Source organism: Leucoraja erinacea, chromosome 30 (assembly GCF_028641065.1).
Source record: "Leucoraja erinacea ecotype New England chromosome 30, Leri_hhj_1, whole genome shotgun sequence".
NCBI lineage: Eukaryota > Metazoa > Chordata > Chondrichthyes > Rajiformes > Rajidae > Leucoraja > Leucoraja erinaceus.
The window spans coordinates 17,676,484-17,696,234 of record NC_073406.1 but is presented as its reverse complement, the minus strand read 5'-3'; the positions used below and the strand labels follow the sequence as shown (position 1 = coordinate 17,696,234).

The 19,751-nt window shown below is 42.4% G+C and overlaps 1 protein-coding gene across 5 annotated transcripts in view; it reads left to right on the top strand.

Moving 5' to 3' along the window:
- agrn (agrin) overlaps positions 1-15,927 on the top strand; it is a 451,665-nt gene extending 435,738 nt beyond the window's left edge. For 3 of the 5 annotated variants that reach the window (XM_055659585.1, XM_055659588.1, XM_055659587.1), the window contains 4 exons: positions 6,461-6,493; positions 9,645-9,869; positions 12,064-12,167; positions 13,171-15,927. In XM_055659585.1, the coding sequence (XP_055515560.1) occupies positions 6,461-6,493; positions 9,645-9,869; positions 12,064-12,167; positions 13,171-13,331 (523 nt within the window). In that variant the 3' untranslated portion in view covers positions 13,332-15,927. The remainder of the gene's footprint in view (positions 1-6,460; positions 6,494-9,644; positions 9,870-12,063; positions 12,168-13,170) is intronic. The other 2 variants (XM_055659586.1, XM_055659589.1) reach the window with 1 other exon arrangement.
- Positions 15,928-19,751: the final 3,824 nt, after the last annotated feature.

Genomic DNA, 19,751 nt, shown 5'->3' with positions numbered 1-19,751 from the left:
ACGATACCAAGTTGAACTAATCTCTGCCTGCACATGCTCAGTATCCCCCCCCCCCCCCCCCCCCCCCCCCCCCCCCCCCCCCCATCTCCTGCATCTCCATATAGAGGCATACGTCATGGAAATATGCTCTTCGGCCCTACTTGCTCATGCCAACCAAGATTCCCCATTGACTCTAGTCCCACCTCTAAATATTCCTCTAAATGTTTCCTATCCCACGTACCTGTCTAAATGACATTTAAATGTTGTTATGGTACCTGCCTCAACTACCTCCTCGGGCAACTCGATCCATACATCTACCATTCTTTGTGTGGACGGTGGATATGTCTATCCAAAAGCCTCCTAAATGCCAATATTGTATCTGCCTCCACCACCACCCCTGGCAACTCGTTCCAGGCACCTAAAGATTGCCCCTCTCACCTTACAGCTATGCCCTTTCGTCTTTTACAAATCCATCCTGGGAAAAAGGTTCTAACTGTCTACCCTTTCTATGCAGGGCGAACATTGTCAGTTTCTACAGCTGTCCCATGAAACAAGTCTCTCATAGAGTCATACCGCATGCAAACAGGCACTTTGGCCCAACTTGCCCATGCCGACCAACTTGCCCTATGTACACTAGTCCCACCTGCCTGCATTTGGCCCATATCCCTTTAAACCTTTCCTATAGCTGTAGAAACTCCAAATGTTTTTTAACCCGCCTCAACGGCCTCTTCTGGCAGCTTGTTCCATGCACCTACTATCCTTTGTGTATAAAATGTTGCCCCTCAGGTTCCTATTAAATCTTTTCCCCTCACCTTAAATCTATGTCCTTTGGTCTCTCATCTCTATAGCTATTAACAAACCTTTCCTAAAATGCACAGACCATAATTAGATGCCAGTGGCCAAAGAACAGTATTATAAAGACTCATCATAAGTTTGCCTTTCTTCTCTCTACCTCCATTTATGACACCCAATGGTCATATTCACCCAGCTCTCTGCTCCTGCACCCTATTTACTTGTGTTCTTCATACGATTTTGCTGTTCCTCATTCTACTCACCAAGATTTATTGCTGTTCCTTTTGCATTATATTTTATCTTCCTTATGTCAGTTCCATTTGCCTGTCAAAGTCATCTTGAACATACAGTTGAAGTCATTTCTTATTGTGGTAAGACTTGTGTCGGGGGCACAGGAGTCTTGCAGAACCAAATGCATCTCATTGGAAACTATGGCGTAATTCACCAGTATCCTACATCCAACTCCATAAGATCAGAGCAACATAAATCACACAGATCCTGCAGAAAAATAAAAGCATTTGTCATCATAGATGTTGTGCCATCTTCGGTCGTCCAAGGCTCTGCAGAAATCTATGAACCACCTGTGGTGTTGATTGAAGATGAAAATCTAAAAAGTGTAATACATATTTGGTAATTTTCCCTCGTATCTAGAAGTAATATATGACTTGCATTTCTAGGTGGACTTTGAACTGCACTAGGAGTGCTCGTGAATTCCAACTACATTAATATGCATAGTACACTACGAACTTCAGGTCAATGGTATAGACTTCCTATGCAGCAGCAAGTCTAACAGGAAACCACCCCAACAAATGGTGTCTCGCATAGATACAGATTAATGATTCATTATGTTTCATACCCACTCGACATAATTACATATTGGGCGTCATGGTGACGCAACGGTAGAGTTGGTGCCGTACAGCGCTTTCAGTGCCAGAGACCTAGGTTCGATCCTGACTACAGGTGCTGTCTGTACGGAGTTTGTACGTTCTCCCTGTGACCACATGGGTTTTCTCTGAGATCTTTGGTTTCCTCCCACACTCCAAAGACGTACGGGTTTGTAGGTTGATTGGCTTGGTATGTCTGTAAATTAACACCAGTTTGTGTGTGTGTAGGATAGTGTTAATGTCCGGGGATCGCTGGTCGGTGCCGACCCGGTGGGCCGTAGGGCCTGTTTCCGCGTTGTATCTAAACGAAATTATATATCATTAATATGCTCCAGTTCTGGAATGACTGTAATATTGATTTCCACTCTGGAACTCAACCCCCCTCTAACCCTACCACTGGCTCTGTTCTCCACACTTTTTTTTTAACGATTAACAATTTCCCCTCTTCCAATCCCCTCCCCCACTCCCCTCCCCAACTCCTCTCCACCCACCCCCCCCCCCCCCCCCTCCTGTGTGTGGGGGGTGGTTAGTGTGTGTGTGTGTGTGATGCCGCAACCGCGCATTGAGGGGATGGGACCCAACGGGTCCCCCTTGGCCTAGTAAGAATTAAAAACATGCTTCAACCCCCTAATTTATTTTAATTTTATCGTAATCCCTGAACTTTCTCTGCTGAGGAGCAGATAAACGGCTCGGTTTCAAATCCCCTCTGCAACAGGGAGGGAATGAAGGTGGTTCTGGATGCCTCTGGTTTTAGGTCCACCAGGGAGGATTGTCTAGATCAGCAAGCTGGAACAGCACCAGAGACACAAGTTCGATCCTGACCTTAAGTGCTGTCCATGTGGAATTTAGGAGACATTTGGACAGGTACATAGATAGGATAGGTTTAGAGGGATATGGGCAAGTGCGGATATGTGGGGCATGTGGACCATCTACCAGTGTAGATGGGGCATGTTGGTTGGCACGGGAAGGTTGGGCGGAAGGGCCTCTTTCCAATCTATATGAGTGGAAAACACTATATTGAGTTCTTTAGTTGGAGCTGCATAACCACAATGTGCATCGAGAATTTACAACATAGTGGACAGCCATTTGGCCCCTCACGCCCATGTTGCTGTTGTACCATTTCAGATTGCCACTGGATAGCTGGGATAGTATTAATCCACATGGGAGGGGGAAGGGAGTCACAGAATCACACAGTACCCACACTGTGGTCTGGCATAATGTACTCATGGTAACTCTAGAGGCCAGTCAGCCCATTTAGTCTGTGCTGGTCGGATGTGATCTCACGGGTGGGCTTAATCGCACCAACTGTGTAGCCCTGCAGGTCACAGCAGTTTAGGTACATGTCCAGGTATGCTTTAAATGTGCGTGAAATAGCTTTTCCTCATCTCCCACGCTCTGACAGTTACTTTAAAGCTTGCTTTAGCTTAGTTTAGAGGTACAGCAAGGAAACCCACCAAGTCTACGTCGACCATCAATCACCCGGTCACACTAGTTCTGTATTATCCGCCTTTCGCATCCTCTCCCCTACACACGAGGGGCAATTTACAGAAGGCCAATTAACTGGCAAACCTGCATGCTTTGGGATGCGGGAGAAAACCAAAGCACCCAGGGAAACCCACATGGTCACAGGGAAAACGTGCAAACTCCACACAACAGCACCTGATGGCAGGAGTGAACCTGGAACTCTAGCGCTGTGAGGCAGCAGCTCTGCCGGCTGCGGCACTGTGCTGCCCCTAACTCTCCGTCCTTTATTTTCTCCTATTTACTTTTTACGTTGGCCTCTCATCATTTTATCGACACATGAGGTTAAGTCTCCCCTCAGCCTCCTCTGTCTCACTCTTTCCCCCGAGCTGACATTTCCCAGTCCTGGCGAGATTCCCCTCTGCACCTTCTCCAACGCTGTCACTCATGCATCAGCCTGGCCTATTTGCGGTGTCTGGGGTTGAAACCTGATTGTTTTCCCCGCTAGAGATGGATGACAGGTGCACGGATGACAGGACAATGACTCGGGTGCAAATCTGTCACCAGAGCACTCCTGCTTCTGGAATGCACTTTCAGATTATTGACAAACCATCTGCTTTTTCTTTCCATAATTACTGTCTTTTTATCCTCCACATTTTCTTGTCATTGTGAAATAGTATGGATTGAATAAGAAGGGGATAATGGAGCCAATGACATTCTTACTTGCTGTAGCCTTGCATGAAACAATACAATAATAAATATATCATAATCAATAATACAATCTTTATCATCACTACGAGTAACCAGAATATAATAGTGTGATTCCAGCAATGAGTGGGTCAGGACATGCTGAGCGTTTGACAGCACTGGGCCTCTACTCGCTGGAGTTTAGAAGGTTGAGGGGGGACCTCATTGAAACTTACTGAATAATCAAAGGCATAGATAGGGTAGATGTGGAAAGGATGTTTCCACTGGTGGGAGAGTCTCGGACCAGAGCTCATAGCCTCAGAATTAAAGGGCGCTCTTTTAGAAAGGAGATGAGGAGAAACACCTTTACTAAGAGGGTAGTTAATCTGTGGAACTCATTGCCACAGAGGGTTGTGGAGGCGTGTCGGTGGATATTTTAAGGCAGAGATAAACAAAATCTTGATTGGAATGGGTGTCATGGTTTATGGGGAGAAGGCAGGAAAATGGGATTAGGAGTCAGAGATCAGCCATGATTGAATGGCGTAGTGGAGTCGATGGGCCGAATGGCCTAATTCTACTATAACTTGTGACTTGAAGTATGTAACACAGCCAAAGCAAAGTCTACAGTAGATCATGCGTAGGAAGGAACTGCAGATGCTGATTTATACCGAAAGTCAGTCTGATTAAGCGTTCCAACCCAAATCATTGCCTTTTCCTTTTCTCCAGAGATGCTGCCTGACCCGCTGAGTTGCTCCAGCATCTTGTGTCTATCTTCCATAATAGATCATTGCTGATTTGAAAGGATCGTGGTTCAAGAGCGCGATGGTTGATAGAAAGAGGTTGTTTTTGTACATGGGGGGATCACAGTTCTCAGGCTCCTGTACCTTCTCTTCAATGGTAGCAGTGTGATGAGAGCATGGCCATAGTGGTGTGGGCCTGGTCTTTTGATACAAGCCAGCTCCCTGTTGACCAGGGTCCCAGCATAAGGCAGGGCCTTTCTACTTATGAGTGGCAGGCTCCATCCCCAGATCTGCTTTGGTTGCTGGTTAAACCCTATTCACTGGCTTACCGGCATTCAAGGTGTATGAATTCTCTACGAATGGCTGTGGTTCACAATATAATAAGTCACTGAGGAAGTATCCTTCTGCATGTACAGTTTACAAAGCTAGTGAACCTTGTGGTGGACAATTATTGGTCACTGGCTATCGGGGGGGGGGGGGGGGGGGGGGGGGGGGGGAGTTTGATGCCACCACAGGGAATAAAAATGCAGGCGTTTTCTATTCCTCCATCGTCTTAAACCTTTAAGTTGTGGTTCAATGCTTCTACACTCCCAATCCAAACCTATGAGCTTTGGTGCAATTCCAAGTTGCCAAATGCTGTATGCATGACTCTCCACCCTAGTCGGTGTAAATATTCTAGGATACATTATTAAACATTGAAACAATTTGTTTTACTGAGCTCAGAGGAAGCTTTTCAGGTACACTCCTGTTCCGTCTAGATGTCGTTTCTAGTGTTACCCATGTAGGTGTTGGTTCATTCCATTGACAATAGGTTTACGTGGTTTTTTTCATATTCGGTTTATTATTCCCTCCCTTAATGATTCAATTATACTTTATTGTCACATGTACATAGGTACATGTGAAACTCTTTGTTTTTGCATGGAATACACGAAGTACGCAAAGAGTCGCCATGTACCTGGCGTCGACAAAGTTACCGAAAAATGTAAAATAGGTAAACTAGCTGATAAATGTATGGTCGTTGCACCTTTTGATTCCCTATCCATTGCCTAATTTTCTCCTTTCCAATGTCCAGCTTTACAGATAATTAATTAATGTAACCTGGTTGACTTGTGCTATCAGGTTTATTGACTGGGGGAGACCACATAACCTAAGACACCCTTCCTCAATGTGTATTGGAATAATTGAAAATCCAACACTGGTTTGTTTTTCCACCAACCCAACTCTCAAAACGAGCGCTAGTTGCAACAGTTGTGCTGCTTCTTTGGGTTTCCATTTGGCCAACTTGGGGCTGATGCACTGGAGATAATGGACCCATTTCCACTTTTTATTTTGCAATAATACCTCTCTCTCACTTTTCTAATTATTTACGTTTGGGAGGTTCTCATAACATCAGGACAATTCGGGGAACCTTAATTGGTAATTCATTTTCTTGTGAAAGACTTTTTTTCCAATCACATCTTTTTAAAAACACACAGTAGATTTCATTTCCTTTTTATAGCTGGTTTTTATTCCGTTTTGCAATGACCTGCACTCAATCCATGGCTGAGGGAGGTTAAAATGCACCCAATTTCCATTCAGCTATTTTACTTCCCATACAAACGCAATGGGATGTTAGAAGATTGGAGAGTGACTGATGACTACTGTGTACTACTCTTTACTATAAACTTTCTTCAGACTTATTTTGTTGTAAAACAGTATTTTCTGATTTATTACTTTTGGTACTCAAAGCTAACATCTCGACAAACTGGGTAGTCCTGACTTTTGGTGCTTTCATATCTATAATGTACAGCTTATTGGTTAATTAACGTATAGCCTGGGTGTCTACAAGTCCTTAAATTTCCCATAATGATGCAGCAGTCAACAAATATCTTCACTGCTACTTACTGCATGCATGCATTTTTCTTTCTGCCCCCTAAGTCCTGAATTCATGGACTATCCCATGGAACAGAGGTGAGTTTTCATGCTTACATTCACTGCCTGTTGCTGTCTTCCTGTGTGTGGTGGCTTTTGTGGTGTGATGTGTTGGGTGTAATTATAAAGGAACTGAGAGAGAAATGGAACTTGCTGTACAAATCAACTTTTCTGCCTGTTTGGATCTATGCTACCCACTGAATTCACTGGATGTTCACAGAATTGCTGACAATTATGGAATTTGGGTCTTATTAATATCTTATTTACAACGAGCAACTTTTCCAAGATTTACAGCTTTGCTGACATTACATCAGTGATCACGATGTGTTGACCAGCACATTCTTGGGGATGTAACGGCACTACGTAAATGTAAATCAAGGAACTGCAGATGCTGGAGTCTTCAGTGAAAGATAGTGCTGGAGGAACTCAGCTGATAAGGCAGCATCTGTGGAGGGAATAAACAGATGACATTTCAGATTGGGACCCTTCTTTAGTCTGATTCTTTTGATGACCAGAAACAATGCATGTTAATTTCCCTCCACAGATGCTGCCTGACCCGTTGAGTTCAAGCACCTTGTGTTTTACGCAAATGAAAGATTTTCATCTTTGCTGGTTAAAACCTTCACAACTAATCCTCCCTCACCCACACTCTACCCATCCCACCAAAATAGAACATCCCTCATGATATAGAAGCAAGGAACAGCAGATGCTGGTTTACAAAAAAAAAATAAGACATAAAGTGCTGGATTAATTCAGCGGGTGAGGCATGGATAGGTGACGTTTCAAATCGGGACCCTTCTTCAAACTCACCACCCATGATCTCCAGGGTTCCTGCCTGATCTGCTGAATTACTCCACCCCTTTGGGTCTTTTGTCTTGCCTCATAATATACTTCTGCCGTAAGAGTCGAGAGACTGTCTTTGAGCACTTGGTTGTTCGAGCAAGATCCTATTTATAGATGATTGCACGCGTTATGAGCTTCAGATTTGACCTTGAGACAGTGGAATGAAAATCTATTATAATAGTAATAGGATTTTACATATTCAAGTTGTCCTACCTATTCCCATTTCCCTCTCTCATCCCCACCCCTCCTACGCAATCCTTGTGATATTGGGGTGGCACAGTGACGCAGCTGGTCAACCTGCTGCCTCACAGAGTCAAAGACCCCATGTTTGATCCTGACATCGGGGGCTGGCTGTGTGGAGTTTGCACGTTCTTCCTGTGACTGTATGAGTTTCCTTTGGGTGCTCAAGTTTCCACCCACATCCCAAAGATGTGCCGCGATTGTATCTGCCTCCACACTGTTCCAGGCACTCACTACTCTCTGTGTGTGTGTGTGGAAAAAAATGTGTCTCGCACATCTCCTTTAAAATGTATCCCTCTCACCTCTCTAGTCCTAGCTGCCATCATCCTCTGCAGATTCGGTTGTCGTGGAACAGGATTGTGAGGTCCTAGCAGACACAAACTAACATCCGCGTAGGATTTTTCACTGTAGAATGTCGCCATATGGATGAGGAACAGGTCATCACTCCAAACTAGTGCAGGCCTCATGCATGTGGCCATTTTAACATGCCTTTTCTGCAGCTAAAAAGGTCATACAGTCATGTGATAGGAGCAGAATTAGACCATTCAGCCCATCTAGTCTACTCCACCATTCATGGCTGATCTATCTCTTCCTCCCAACCCCATTCTACAGCCTTCTCCCCATAATTCCTGACATCCATACTAATCAAGAATCTACCTCTGCCTTAAAAATATCCATTGACTTTGCCTCCACAGTCTTCTGTGGCAAGGAAATCCACAGATTCACCACCCATCCTCCTCATCTCCTTCCTAAAGGAACGTCCTTGTGTTTCCAATATTTCTTCCATTCCAGAAAGACAAAAACTTGTGGGAATGACTATATAAAATAAAAATATGTTTCAATGGGTGAAACCAATTGTTATTTTTGACCTTATATATTCTGTCAGTGTGAGAATTGAACCTGATGCTGGCTGGATGAATACGCTTCATTTATGCAGACTGCTAGTTTGGTGATCCTGTCACACCCGGTACCTGTCAGTAGAGACCCCACGACACATGTCTACCGGCAACTCATCAGCTGTAAACTGTGAACAGAAGGATGAATCTTAAAATAAGAAATTAGCATTTTTCCATAAATACATAATTACTTGGTGTGACAGCGATATGTAATCCAGGATAACGATCCATGATTTATTGTTTTGTTGCATTGTACAGCAGTTATGATTGCTCTCAATTTCTTTGACATATAGACCTTACTCTGATGGTGTGTTTGATGCTATTTGTTCCATATCTTTGGAATTTGTGACAGTACAGTACAGGTCACCAGTATGGTCCATTAACCCTCTTAAGTTCACTATCTTGGTTTGTATTTTCCTATACCACACAAAAATCAGTCTATTCAACCTATTCCAGAAATGCTGCCTGACCCGTTGAGTTACTCCAGCATGTCGTGTCTATTCACATTAGAAAATGAGATTAGATTCACCATGCTCACCAATGTTCAGCCATGATCATATTGAATGGCAGTGCAGGCTCGAAGGGCCGAATGGCCTACTCCTGCACTTGTTTTCAATGTTTCTATATATCTATGTTGTGTCTAACCTCAGGAACCAGTTTGATGGACCATCTCCATCAACAACAAATACATTATTTTTTAGGTGAAGGGACAAAATCTATACACAGTGTTAGAGATGTGGCTACACATAATTACATAGTTAATTGCGGTAATGGACACGTCAAGATGTTGCCTCGCGTTGTATCTCCAGAGTTTCTGGAAATATTGTCACACTGATATGTCTGTGCTCTTTAATTGTGACCTACACTTTACACACATGTTCTGTTCCTAACATTATTAAACCTGAGCAATGAACCAACCAACTAACATTCGGTACAAGTAATACCCAACTCTTGAATCTGATTAAAATTCCACCGATGCTTCTTCCAAATCTAAAATACCAAAATTTGGACCACTGGGTGTATGGAAAATACTTTAGTTTTTCCAAGTATTTAATTTAAATTGCTAACAGCAATGTTTTAGTGTTACAGTGACAGAGTAGTTATTGGACCCGAGAGGTGATACCGTGTATTCATTGTGTTCTCTGTGTTAATTATAGATTTGGAGTTGTGAGCTTGTTTCTTTAACAGACTGTTAATTCTTGTTTGTTTAGTGAGAAAGCGATACAAGTTAATTACTTTGAGCTGAGCATCAAAACAGAAGCGACACAGGGACTGATTCTGTGGAGTGGGAAGATTGGCGAGAGATCAGACTACATTGCTCTGGCTGTTGTGGATGGGCTTGTGCAGATGACGTATGACCTTGGATCCAAACCCGTCGTCCTCCGCTCTACGATTCCAGTCAACACAAATCAGTGGGTTAGGATTAAAGCAAACAGGTAAACATGTCCAACGCATTTAATTTCATTGAGTAGGACTGAGCAGAGTTTACTGGTGAAACTCTTCCAGCAAAATGTTTAATCCATGTACAGTGCTCTTCATAATATTTGGGACAAAGACCCATCATTTATTTATTTGCCTCTGTCAAGTCAAGTCAACTTTATTCGTCACTTACACATACAATATGTACAGTGAAATGAAAGTGGCAATTTCATTGTGCAAAACAACAGAACAGAACAGGACCAGTATTTGCATTTAAAAAAAGAAGACACAACAGTATTTATGCCTTGGTGAGATCAGAGTTTACAGTCCTGATGACCTGTGGGAAGAAACTCCGTCTCATTTTTGCTGCGTGACAGCGGAGGCTTGCCTGACCGTAGCGGCTGGAACAGTCCAGGTCCTTCATGATCCTGCAGTCTCTGGATCTGCACCTCCTGGTGTATAGGTCCTGCAAAGGGACGAGTGTAGTTCCTGTGGTGCGTTCGGCTGAACCCACTACTCGCTGCAGAGCCTTCCTGTCCTGGGCAGAGCTGTTGCCAAACCAGATAGAGATGTTTCTGGACAGCACCAGAGTAGAAGGATTGAAGGATCCTCAGAGAGACTCTGAATTTCCTCAGCTGCCTAAGGTGTTAAAGGCGCTGCCTTGCCTTTCTTACCAGAGCGGCAATGTGTGCTGTCCATGTCAAATCCTCTTTGATGTGGACTCCCAGGTATTTAAAGCTGCTCACCCTATCCCATTAATCCACAATGGCGTGTACATCCTTGGTTGTTGTGCCTTTCTAAAGTCCGCAATCAGCTCCTTAGTTTTTGTGACATTCAAGAGGAGGCTGGTATTTTGACACCAGAGTGCCAGGTCAGCCACCTCCTCCAGGTAGGCCTTCTAATCATTATCAGAGATCAGGCCCACCACCACTGTGTCATCAGCAAACTTGATGATGGAGTTAGAGCTGAACTTGGCCACACATTCATGTATAGTAGGGGGCTGAGGACGCAACCCTGGGGGGAATCCTGTGTTCAGGGTGAGGGGGTTGGAGATATGTCTACCCATCTTGACCACCTGGGGCCTGGTGGTCAGAAAGTCCAGGACCTAGGCAAACAGGGGAGTGTTCAGTCCCAGTTCCAGCAGCTTATCAGCAAGTCTGGTGGGGACTATGGTGTTGAAAGCTGAACTGAAATCAATGAATAGCATCCTCACATAGCCCCCCCCTTCTGGCTGTCAAGATGTACTCCACAATTTGAGATTTGTAATAGAAAAAATAACATGTGGTTGAAGTACATATTGTCAGATTTTATTAAAGGCCATTTTTATACATTTTGGTTTCACCAAGTAAAAATTACCGTTGTGAGCTGTGTTTATACATAGTCCCCCATTTCAGGGCACCATAATGTTTGGGACACATGGCTTCACAGGTCTTTGTAATTGCTCAGGTGTGTTTAATTGCCTCCTTAATGCAGATATAAGAGAGATATCAGCACATAGTCTTTCCTCCAGTCTTTCCGCTAACTTTGGAACCTTTTATTGCTGTTTATCAACATGAGGACTAAAGTTGTGCCAATGAAAGCCAAAGAAGCCATTATGAGACTCAGAAACAAGAATAGAGATTTGCCAAACCTTAGGCTTAACTGTTCAACTGTTTGGAACATCATTAAGAAGAAAGAGAGCACTGGTGAGTTTACTAATCGCAAATGGACTGGTAGGCCAAGGAAGACCTCCACAGCTGATGACAGAAGAATTCTCTCTATAATAAAGAAAAATCCCCAAACACCTTTTATATGCTGAAGAGAAAACTGAAGGGAACTATCCCCCAAAACAAGCATAAGCAAAAGATGGCTGCAATATGGGCCTGGCAGAGCATCACCAGAGAAGACACCCAGCAACAGTTGATGTCCATGAATCGCAGACTTCAAGCAGTCATTGCATGCAAAGGATATGCAACAAAATACTAAACATGACTACTTTCATTTGCATGACATTGCTGTGTCCCAAATATTGTGGTGCCCTGAAATGGGGGAGGGGGGGGGGGGTGACTATGTATAAGCACTGCTGTAATTTCTTTATGGTGAAACCAAATTTTGTGCATCGGTGATCTGTTTTCAATGTTAATAATAGCAGTCAATTATAAGAATCATTCCTGCCCATTCTAGTTCAGTAGCATTGGTTTATTTGTCATTCCTTTCCCGGTTACCCAACAGAATACACCGATACGGGACTCTCCAAGTAGGAAATGAAGCCCCTGTGACTGGCTCTTCCCCTTTTGGTGCAACGCAGTTGGATACTGATGGAGCACTCTGGCTTGGTAAGTTGGGTACTTTAACTTTGCCGGCAGTTCTAGGAGAAAAGCTTCAAAGGAAATGATTGGCAAGATATTTAGGCTTAAACGAGTCCGTCTTCTGTTTTCAGTTGACTTTATGTTCCATACTTCGAATGGGAGCAGATTTTTCAGCTTGGTTTATGTGAAGGAGTCGACATGTGAGAAGCGCAGTGATGCAGCGGGTAAAGCTGCTGCCTCACAGTGCCAGAGACTGAGAGGGCGCAGCATCCAAATAGAAGGATGCACGTTTAGAATGGAGATCGGGAGGAATTTCTAAAACCAGAGGGTGGTGAATCTGTGGAATTCATTGCCACAGACGGCTGTGGAGACCATGTCATCATGTATTTTTAAAGCAAAGATGGATAGGTCTGTGATTAGTAAGGGCGTCAAAGGTTACGGTGGAAGGCAGGAGAATGGGGTTGAGAGGGAAAGATAGATCTGCCATGATCGAATGATGGAACAGACTCGATGGGCTGAATGACCTAATTCTGCTCCTATGCCTTATGGCCCATGACATAATAAGTTAATGGTGTAGAAATTCCCTTTGAAGAAAGTCAGTGCAAACACTGCTCAATACCAATAACTCAAATTTCTATATTTCATTGCTACGTGACGTTTCTATTGAAGATGCACAAATTTCAAAGTGTAATTAACAATTAATATTACAAATATGATGATGTTATTTTCTTAGAGCTGCCAATGTGAATATGTTCTTTCTGGCGATCCTACAGTTATTAGGCTTCCTGAGCACAGAGAAAAAAAACACATTCTAACATTGGTTTAGTAATGCATTAATGGGGATTCAACCATATTGATCTGTATCATTAGAACTAAGAGTTCCTTGGCCTGTAATGCAATATCCCCATTAATACAGTGGGAACTGATTGAACAAAAGTGCTTGGATTAGAGATTTATATCCGTGCAAAGCTTTTAGTTTTATCGGACATGCTGTGCCCTAGTCTCACGGATAATTGCTCTTATTGTCTAGGCGGAATTGAGAAGCTGGCACATGGAAACAGATTACCGAAGGCCTACAGCACTGGTTTCATCGGCTGCATAAAGGACGTGGTCATTGATCGTCAAGAACTTCAGCTAGTGGAAGACGCCTTGAATAATCCCACAATATTACACTGTCCAGCCAAAAAATGAACAGGCTCTGCCTACTGCTGTAATTATTTTCTATTTTTGTATACTTTTATTGCTTTTTATATTGAAAATGTTTTTGTTGCAGTATATCAAGCTAATCTCACAAGCAAACCAAATGATCTAAATGTCCTTGGCTACAATTACACTGTACACAGTTCAGTTGTACTTGAACCTGTGATATTTGGTGCTGGTGTTACCTACTGTCTTCATTGAATCATTTTGCTTCACACTCTGGTGGTTCAGCTCTTCTTAATGGTAACCGGCAGTTAAATGCCATTATGATTGCTACCTGCAGACCGAACATGACTAATGTGTTTACACAGATTTGATCCATTATATCAAATTACCATACACGATTAATCCCCAGATGTTTTATTCCTTTACTTATAATAAATTGTGCCTTTTTTTTGTTCCATTATGTACTTCTTTGAGAATTAGACACATTGCAAGACTGAACTAGCCAACGCTGAGGGTGTTTGTGGAAAATGAGGGCTAAAGCTGAGAAAATCTTTGAACAAAAGCAAATGCAGCTGTGAATAAGGAATTAAGTTTCCCCTTCGTTCTTCAAAAGTATCCATTTCAAAACTTAAACAGGCAGGCCCATTCTCTGGGTCTCTCACGTAGTTCAAAGTTGCTTACAAATCACACTTCACAAAACAAGCTTTTAAATTGAACTGTTAACATCATTGTGCTTTTGTCTGAGACCAGGAAGTGAACACCATTGATTATCCTAATAGTTTGTGGAAGGCTAATTTAGATTGAATCAAGTAATGCGATAGTTTGTGAAGTTCATTGGAGTCTCTTCATCACCGTAAGCTCCGACAGTCTGTCCATAACATGTTGCTCACAGTTCTTTGCTGCAATGCCCCTGACTTTAAGGTAAACATTTACTGCTTTTCATTCACAGGCAAAGTGTGGAAGGAAGCCGACACAATTGACAAGGGTTTGCTGTTCCATTTAACAATACTTCTATCTGTAATGACTGAAAGTGTTCCAGCCACAGGAATAACCTCCCACTTGTGTTGCTCACTGTGTATAGTGTATATAGTAAGGGCGATACCTTTTGCTTAACACTTGTGAGATTGCATGTGGCCTAAAGGCCTTGGACTGTGAGAAATATGTCTGTATGTTAAGGGTCATGAATAAAGACTGACGTTTTGTTGGAATTGACATGCAAGGGAAAGAAGCAAAGAGCTTTGACCCACATGTGGCATGCTACTGAGCGGCCCCATAATGTAATTTCCTCCTTGCTGTTAATGTACTCCACCTGCAGACCTGGCCAATGGAGAGAACGAGGGCACTGGTTGCTGCTGTAAAGCTGTATCCACTTGGTAATTGAACATTGGAAAAGGTTTGCTGAAAATGAGCTTTGCTTTAGAGAACGATGAATTTACGCCGAGGATTTTGCAAGTGGCATGAGTGGCGGTGAATGTGTCAAGACTGCTGTAAAAATTTGGTCTCTGCAATGTGCATTGATTCAGATTGTGATACTAGTTATCAACGTTACTCATTGGTGTCATTCTTTGACTTCTCGATACCTGATTTTCCTTTCCATAGAGAGTATTTTTTTTAAACAATTCAGCCTTAACAATTAGTATGTATTTGCGGAATTTATTTTTTATTGTATGACAGCCAAATGCATTTCATTAGTTCAGCCTGCGAGGAGCCAGGAGGACATATTGAGTCAGCAGGACACAGGAATGTGTTTGCCTACTGATGGAAATGTAAGGTGGACAAACACAGGTGATGGTTGTGATCAGAATGCTCCTGATATTTACAGGCCCTTCCATATTGCAGGATTTGGCTTTTTTTTTAATGTAATTTAGCCAAAAGATATTCTGTGAAAGCAATGACATTAATTGATGATGGATCCTCATTGTGCGATATTGTCATCTGTTAAGGCCAATTATAAATCTTGGTCATTGCCATGGTTTTAAATGCTACCTGCGATCATCAGGCTGCAGGTTTTTCTGCATTATTGGTCATTTTGTTGCCTTTATTTTTGAAGTAACCTCTGGCCTTTTTGCATTGCCCTAAATTTTCTGTGCCCTGTTGTCCCTACTTTGCTTTCCTCCCCAATATTGTCAGCTACAGTGAGCACACAGCTCTGGAACGCAGGTCGTAGGGTTCGAAGGGAGTCAATGGAATGAGCTTGTGTGTTATTCCGAATTGGGAGAATTGAGTTGGACGGAAACATTCCAAAATGCCGTGTCTTGTCTTCAGAAATGTTTGTGAGAAACGGGGGGAGGGGAGGGCGGCCTCAGAAATGCCTTAAATGCCAAGTTCGCCGATCTTGTAGTGAACTTCACTGCACACACCTTGTGTCGTGCACTTACTTTTATTTGACGTTTTACTGCTGGTGTTTTAACTCTAGTGTAAAAAATTATTCGAGCCCTTTTTTTTTAAAAGAAAGAAATTGCTGGTTTTATTTATGTGTTTCCATACAATGTATTTTCTGGTACATGATCATTGTAAACTGCTGTAATTAATCTGTAAGGACAGTGCACAGTATGTGATCAGCATGATGTAACCATTACTAACTTTATTACTCGTGTCCTTTGGCCAATCGTCATGAAATAAAGTGTAAAACTTCCAAACACGTTTGGTTCCTCTTTCTGTGTGGAAAGTGATTATTCAAGGTCTGTTCAAAAATGGATATTAGATTTGTGACTTTATTAGACTGCGCAACAATAGTAACCAAAGCAAATGCAAAATCCTGTGGGCACTGGAAAAATCTGAAGGTCCTGGAGTACTGAAGAGGTCAGGATGTAGAACGAGTCACCAGATGCTGGTCACTGTGGATGCTACCTGTCCTGTGCAGGCTATGTACATTCTCCCTGCAACCGAGTGTGTTTTCTCCGGGTGCTCCGGTATCGTCCCACATTCCAAAGACATGCGGGTTTGAAGATTAATTGTCTTCTGTAAAATGTCCCTAGTGTACAGGATGTGAAAATGAAATAAAGTTGAACTCGTGTATGGGTGATTAATGGTCGTGTGGACTCGGTGGGCCGATGGACCTGTTTCTACGCTGTATCTCCAACCTAAAAAGTATCTGTGGAGCCGGAAACAAGAGTTATAGACACGCAAGGGACTGCAGATGCTGGTTAATAAAAATAGGACACAAAGTACTGGAGCAACTCAGAGGGCCCAGCAGTATCTGTGGAGAACATGGATAGGTGACATTTCAGGACCTGACCCTTGTTCAGATTGATCATTCTCTGACATATCTTGGAGATAGATCTCAACATTTTTGCATTGAAATATGTAGTTTCCCATAGGATCAGGTGATATTCTCTCTGTTTACTCTGCCTGTACGGAGAACGATGTTGGCCATTCAGCCCTTTGGGCCTGTCCTATTACTCAGTAACATTTTTTGCACTTATATCGCTCAATATCTAAACATCTGCCAAACTCTATATTGAATAAACTGAGAGACTGAACCTCCAGGAAACTTTCAGGTAGTGTAACCCAACAATTCGATCTGAGTGAAGAAATATCTTCCCATTTATCTCCCGAATTGGCAGATATTCTAACTCCAGTTCTGGATATCTCAACCTGGAGAAACATAACAGCATCTACTAGTCAAATCCTGTAGGATCACCTCTTGAACTTCAAAACTCAACTGAGTACAGGCTCAAATTGTTTAATCTCCCCACATGGGATAATTCCATCCCTCTTTCATGCTCATTACAGGAATCAGATTGTGAACCTTTGTTGCATTCCCTCCATTGCAAGTTTATCCATTACAAGTGAAGGTGACCAGACCTGTAATGGAGCTTCCCAGATGTGATCTAACCAGTCAGAATCCTTTTTTCCAGAGTGGAAATGACAATGACTAGGGCAACACAAAATACTTGATTAACTCAACGGATCAGGTAGCATCTCTGGAGGAAAAGGATAGGTGATATTTCAGGTCGGGACCCTTCTTCAGACTGGGAGCAGTACCTGTCCTTTTTCTCAAGTCAGCAGAAGGGTCTCGACCCAAAACCTCACCTATCCTTTTTCTCTAGAGATGCTGCCTGACCAGCTGAGTACTCCAGCACTTTATGTCTATCTTTGGTATCAACCAGCATCTACAGTTCTCTGTTTCTAGAAAGACAATAGGGCATAGCTTTAGGGTGAGAGGGGCAATGTTTAAAGAAGATGTGCGGGACAAGTATTGTTACACAGAGGATGGTGGGTGCCTGGAACTTGCTGCCAAGGGCATTGGCAGAGGCAGATACAGGTAAAGGGACTTTTAGATGGGCACGTGGATATGCAGGAAGTAGAGGGATATGGATCATGTGCAGTCAGGAGATTAGTTCAATTTGGCATTATGTTTGGCATCAACATTGTGGGCTGAAGGGCCTCTTCCTGTGCTGTACTGTTCTATGTAACCACAGCTCTAACAAGGTGCAACGTACTGAATGTTTAAAGCACAGTCTATTTACTTATTTATGTTCATCCAAACTGCGCAGTCCATTATTTGTAATCATTGTGCAGCAAAAGACATGGCTAGAAATAAATCTGATCTGATTTTGGAGCGTTAAAACAGTGTTTCTATTAAAGTTGCAGAGCCGAAGAGCTAACAGTGTTATATAAATACAGGTGTTCTGCGAATACTAAAACAATTATAAAGTATTTTATTTTAGAGATACCGTGCTGGAACAGGCCCTTCGGCCCACCAAGTCCGTACACTAGTTCTATCCTACACGCCAAGGACAATTTACAGAAGCCAATTAACCTACGTATCTGCTCGTCTTTGGAATGTGGAAGGAAACCGGAGCACCCAGAGAAAACCCACAAGGTCACAAGGAGAACATACAAATTCCTATAGACATCACCCATAGTCAGGAACAAACTCTGGTCTCTGGCGTTGTAAGGCAGCAACTCTACCGCTGCATCACTGTGCCACTCATTGTATTGCTCAGAATTGACTAATTTTATTCCCAGGGCAAAATACATTAGAGGGTATTAAACTAAGTATGTGGAATGAGTGCAGTCACAAATCTACATCGTTTTACACAAATAACCACGAAGGATAAAAGTGAACATTATGCCAGTAACATGCACTATTTCTGAGTCTAGGACGACATTTACTCCTGTTCTCGAGTGAATGAATGGCTTTGTTTCATGGCAGTATTATCAGTGTCAAAAAAGCATTATAATGGATGAAAATATATCAGTAATCTTAATATACATGTTGGCATCTGTTTAACAAATCTGAGATAGTATATCACTGCTACAAATAATTTACCGTCATCCTAAATTAGCAAACATACCATGTTTAATCAGGTTGTTGTGTGACCCAGACTTCAATCTGAAGAAGAGTCTCGACCCGAAACCTCGCCCATTCCTTCTCTCCAGAGATGCTGCCTGTCCCGCTGAGATACTCAAGCTTTTTGTGTCTATCTTCGCCTACATGTGCAAGAAATAACTAATGTCCAACTACAACAGAGCTTGGTAGAGCCTCCGTATTTCTAGTAAGAAATACCACCTACCAACATAATGAATAGAGTCATAAAGCTTGTACAGCATGGAAACATCCCCTTCAGTCCACCATGTCCATGCCAACCAAGTTTGCATATTTGGCTCATCACGTTCTCTCTGTATTTGGCCCATAGACCTCTCAATCTACGCACATATCCATCCAAATGTCTTAAAAGATACAATTGTGTTTGCTTCTTTTGCTTCCTCAGGCAGCTTGTTCCAGATACGGACTATTCTCTAAGTGATCGCCGAGATCCCTCTTAAATCTCTGCCCTCTCGCCTGAAGCCAATGTCCTCTAATTTTAGACTCCTCTACCCTGGGAAAGAGACTGTGAATGTTCACTTTATCCATGCCCACATGATCATGTAAAAAACTGCAACAGTATACATACAAACATAAATGGCTGAACTACAAGTTTCTTACAACATGTGAACTGGCAAGTTTGAAAATTAAGTCATGAAGAAAAATTACAGATTTACTGACGTTAATTTATGTAATATGGCACTGTATTACATAAATTAGTATCAATAAATTTGTTATACAAATTTAAAATACAACAAAAACACAAAGAAAATACAAATCTTGACATATTTAAAACCAGATAGAAAGTACTTAGCGATCAAACTCTTGCACAAAACATAATTGTGTCACAGTCTTGTGATGTAGGCACTGTGCTGTACAACATGGCAGTTGATAGTAAGGGCCTTTTTGTTAGAATGAATGTCTCAAGAAATCTAATTATTATCTACAGCTGATATAAATTGATCTTTCCAGCTGAGAGTCAAAGATGCTTGACTCACTTTGTTCCTCCAACACTCAGCCTTTGTAACTAAACTCAGGCCATTTTCCCCAGAACAAAAACACACTGTTCAGGTTCATCGGCGCTTGGCTATAAATACCGAAAGTAGATTCCGTTTTAACAGGGTTTTGCAACTGATTACATTGAATGGTGT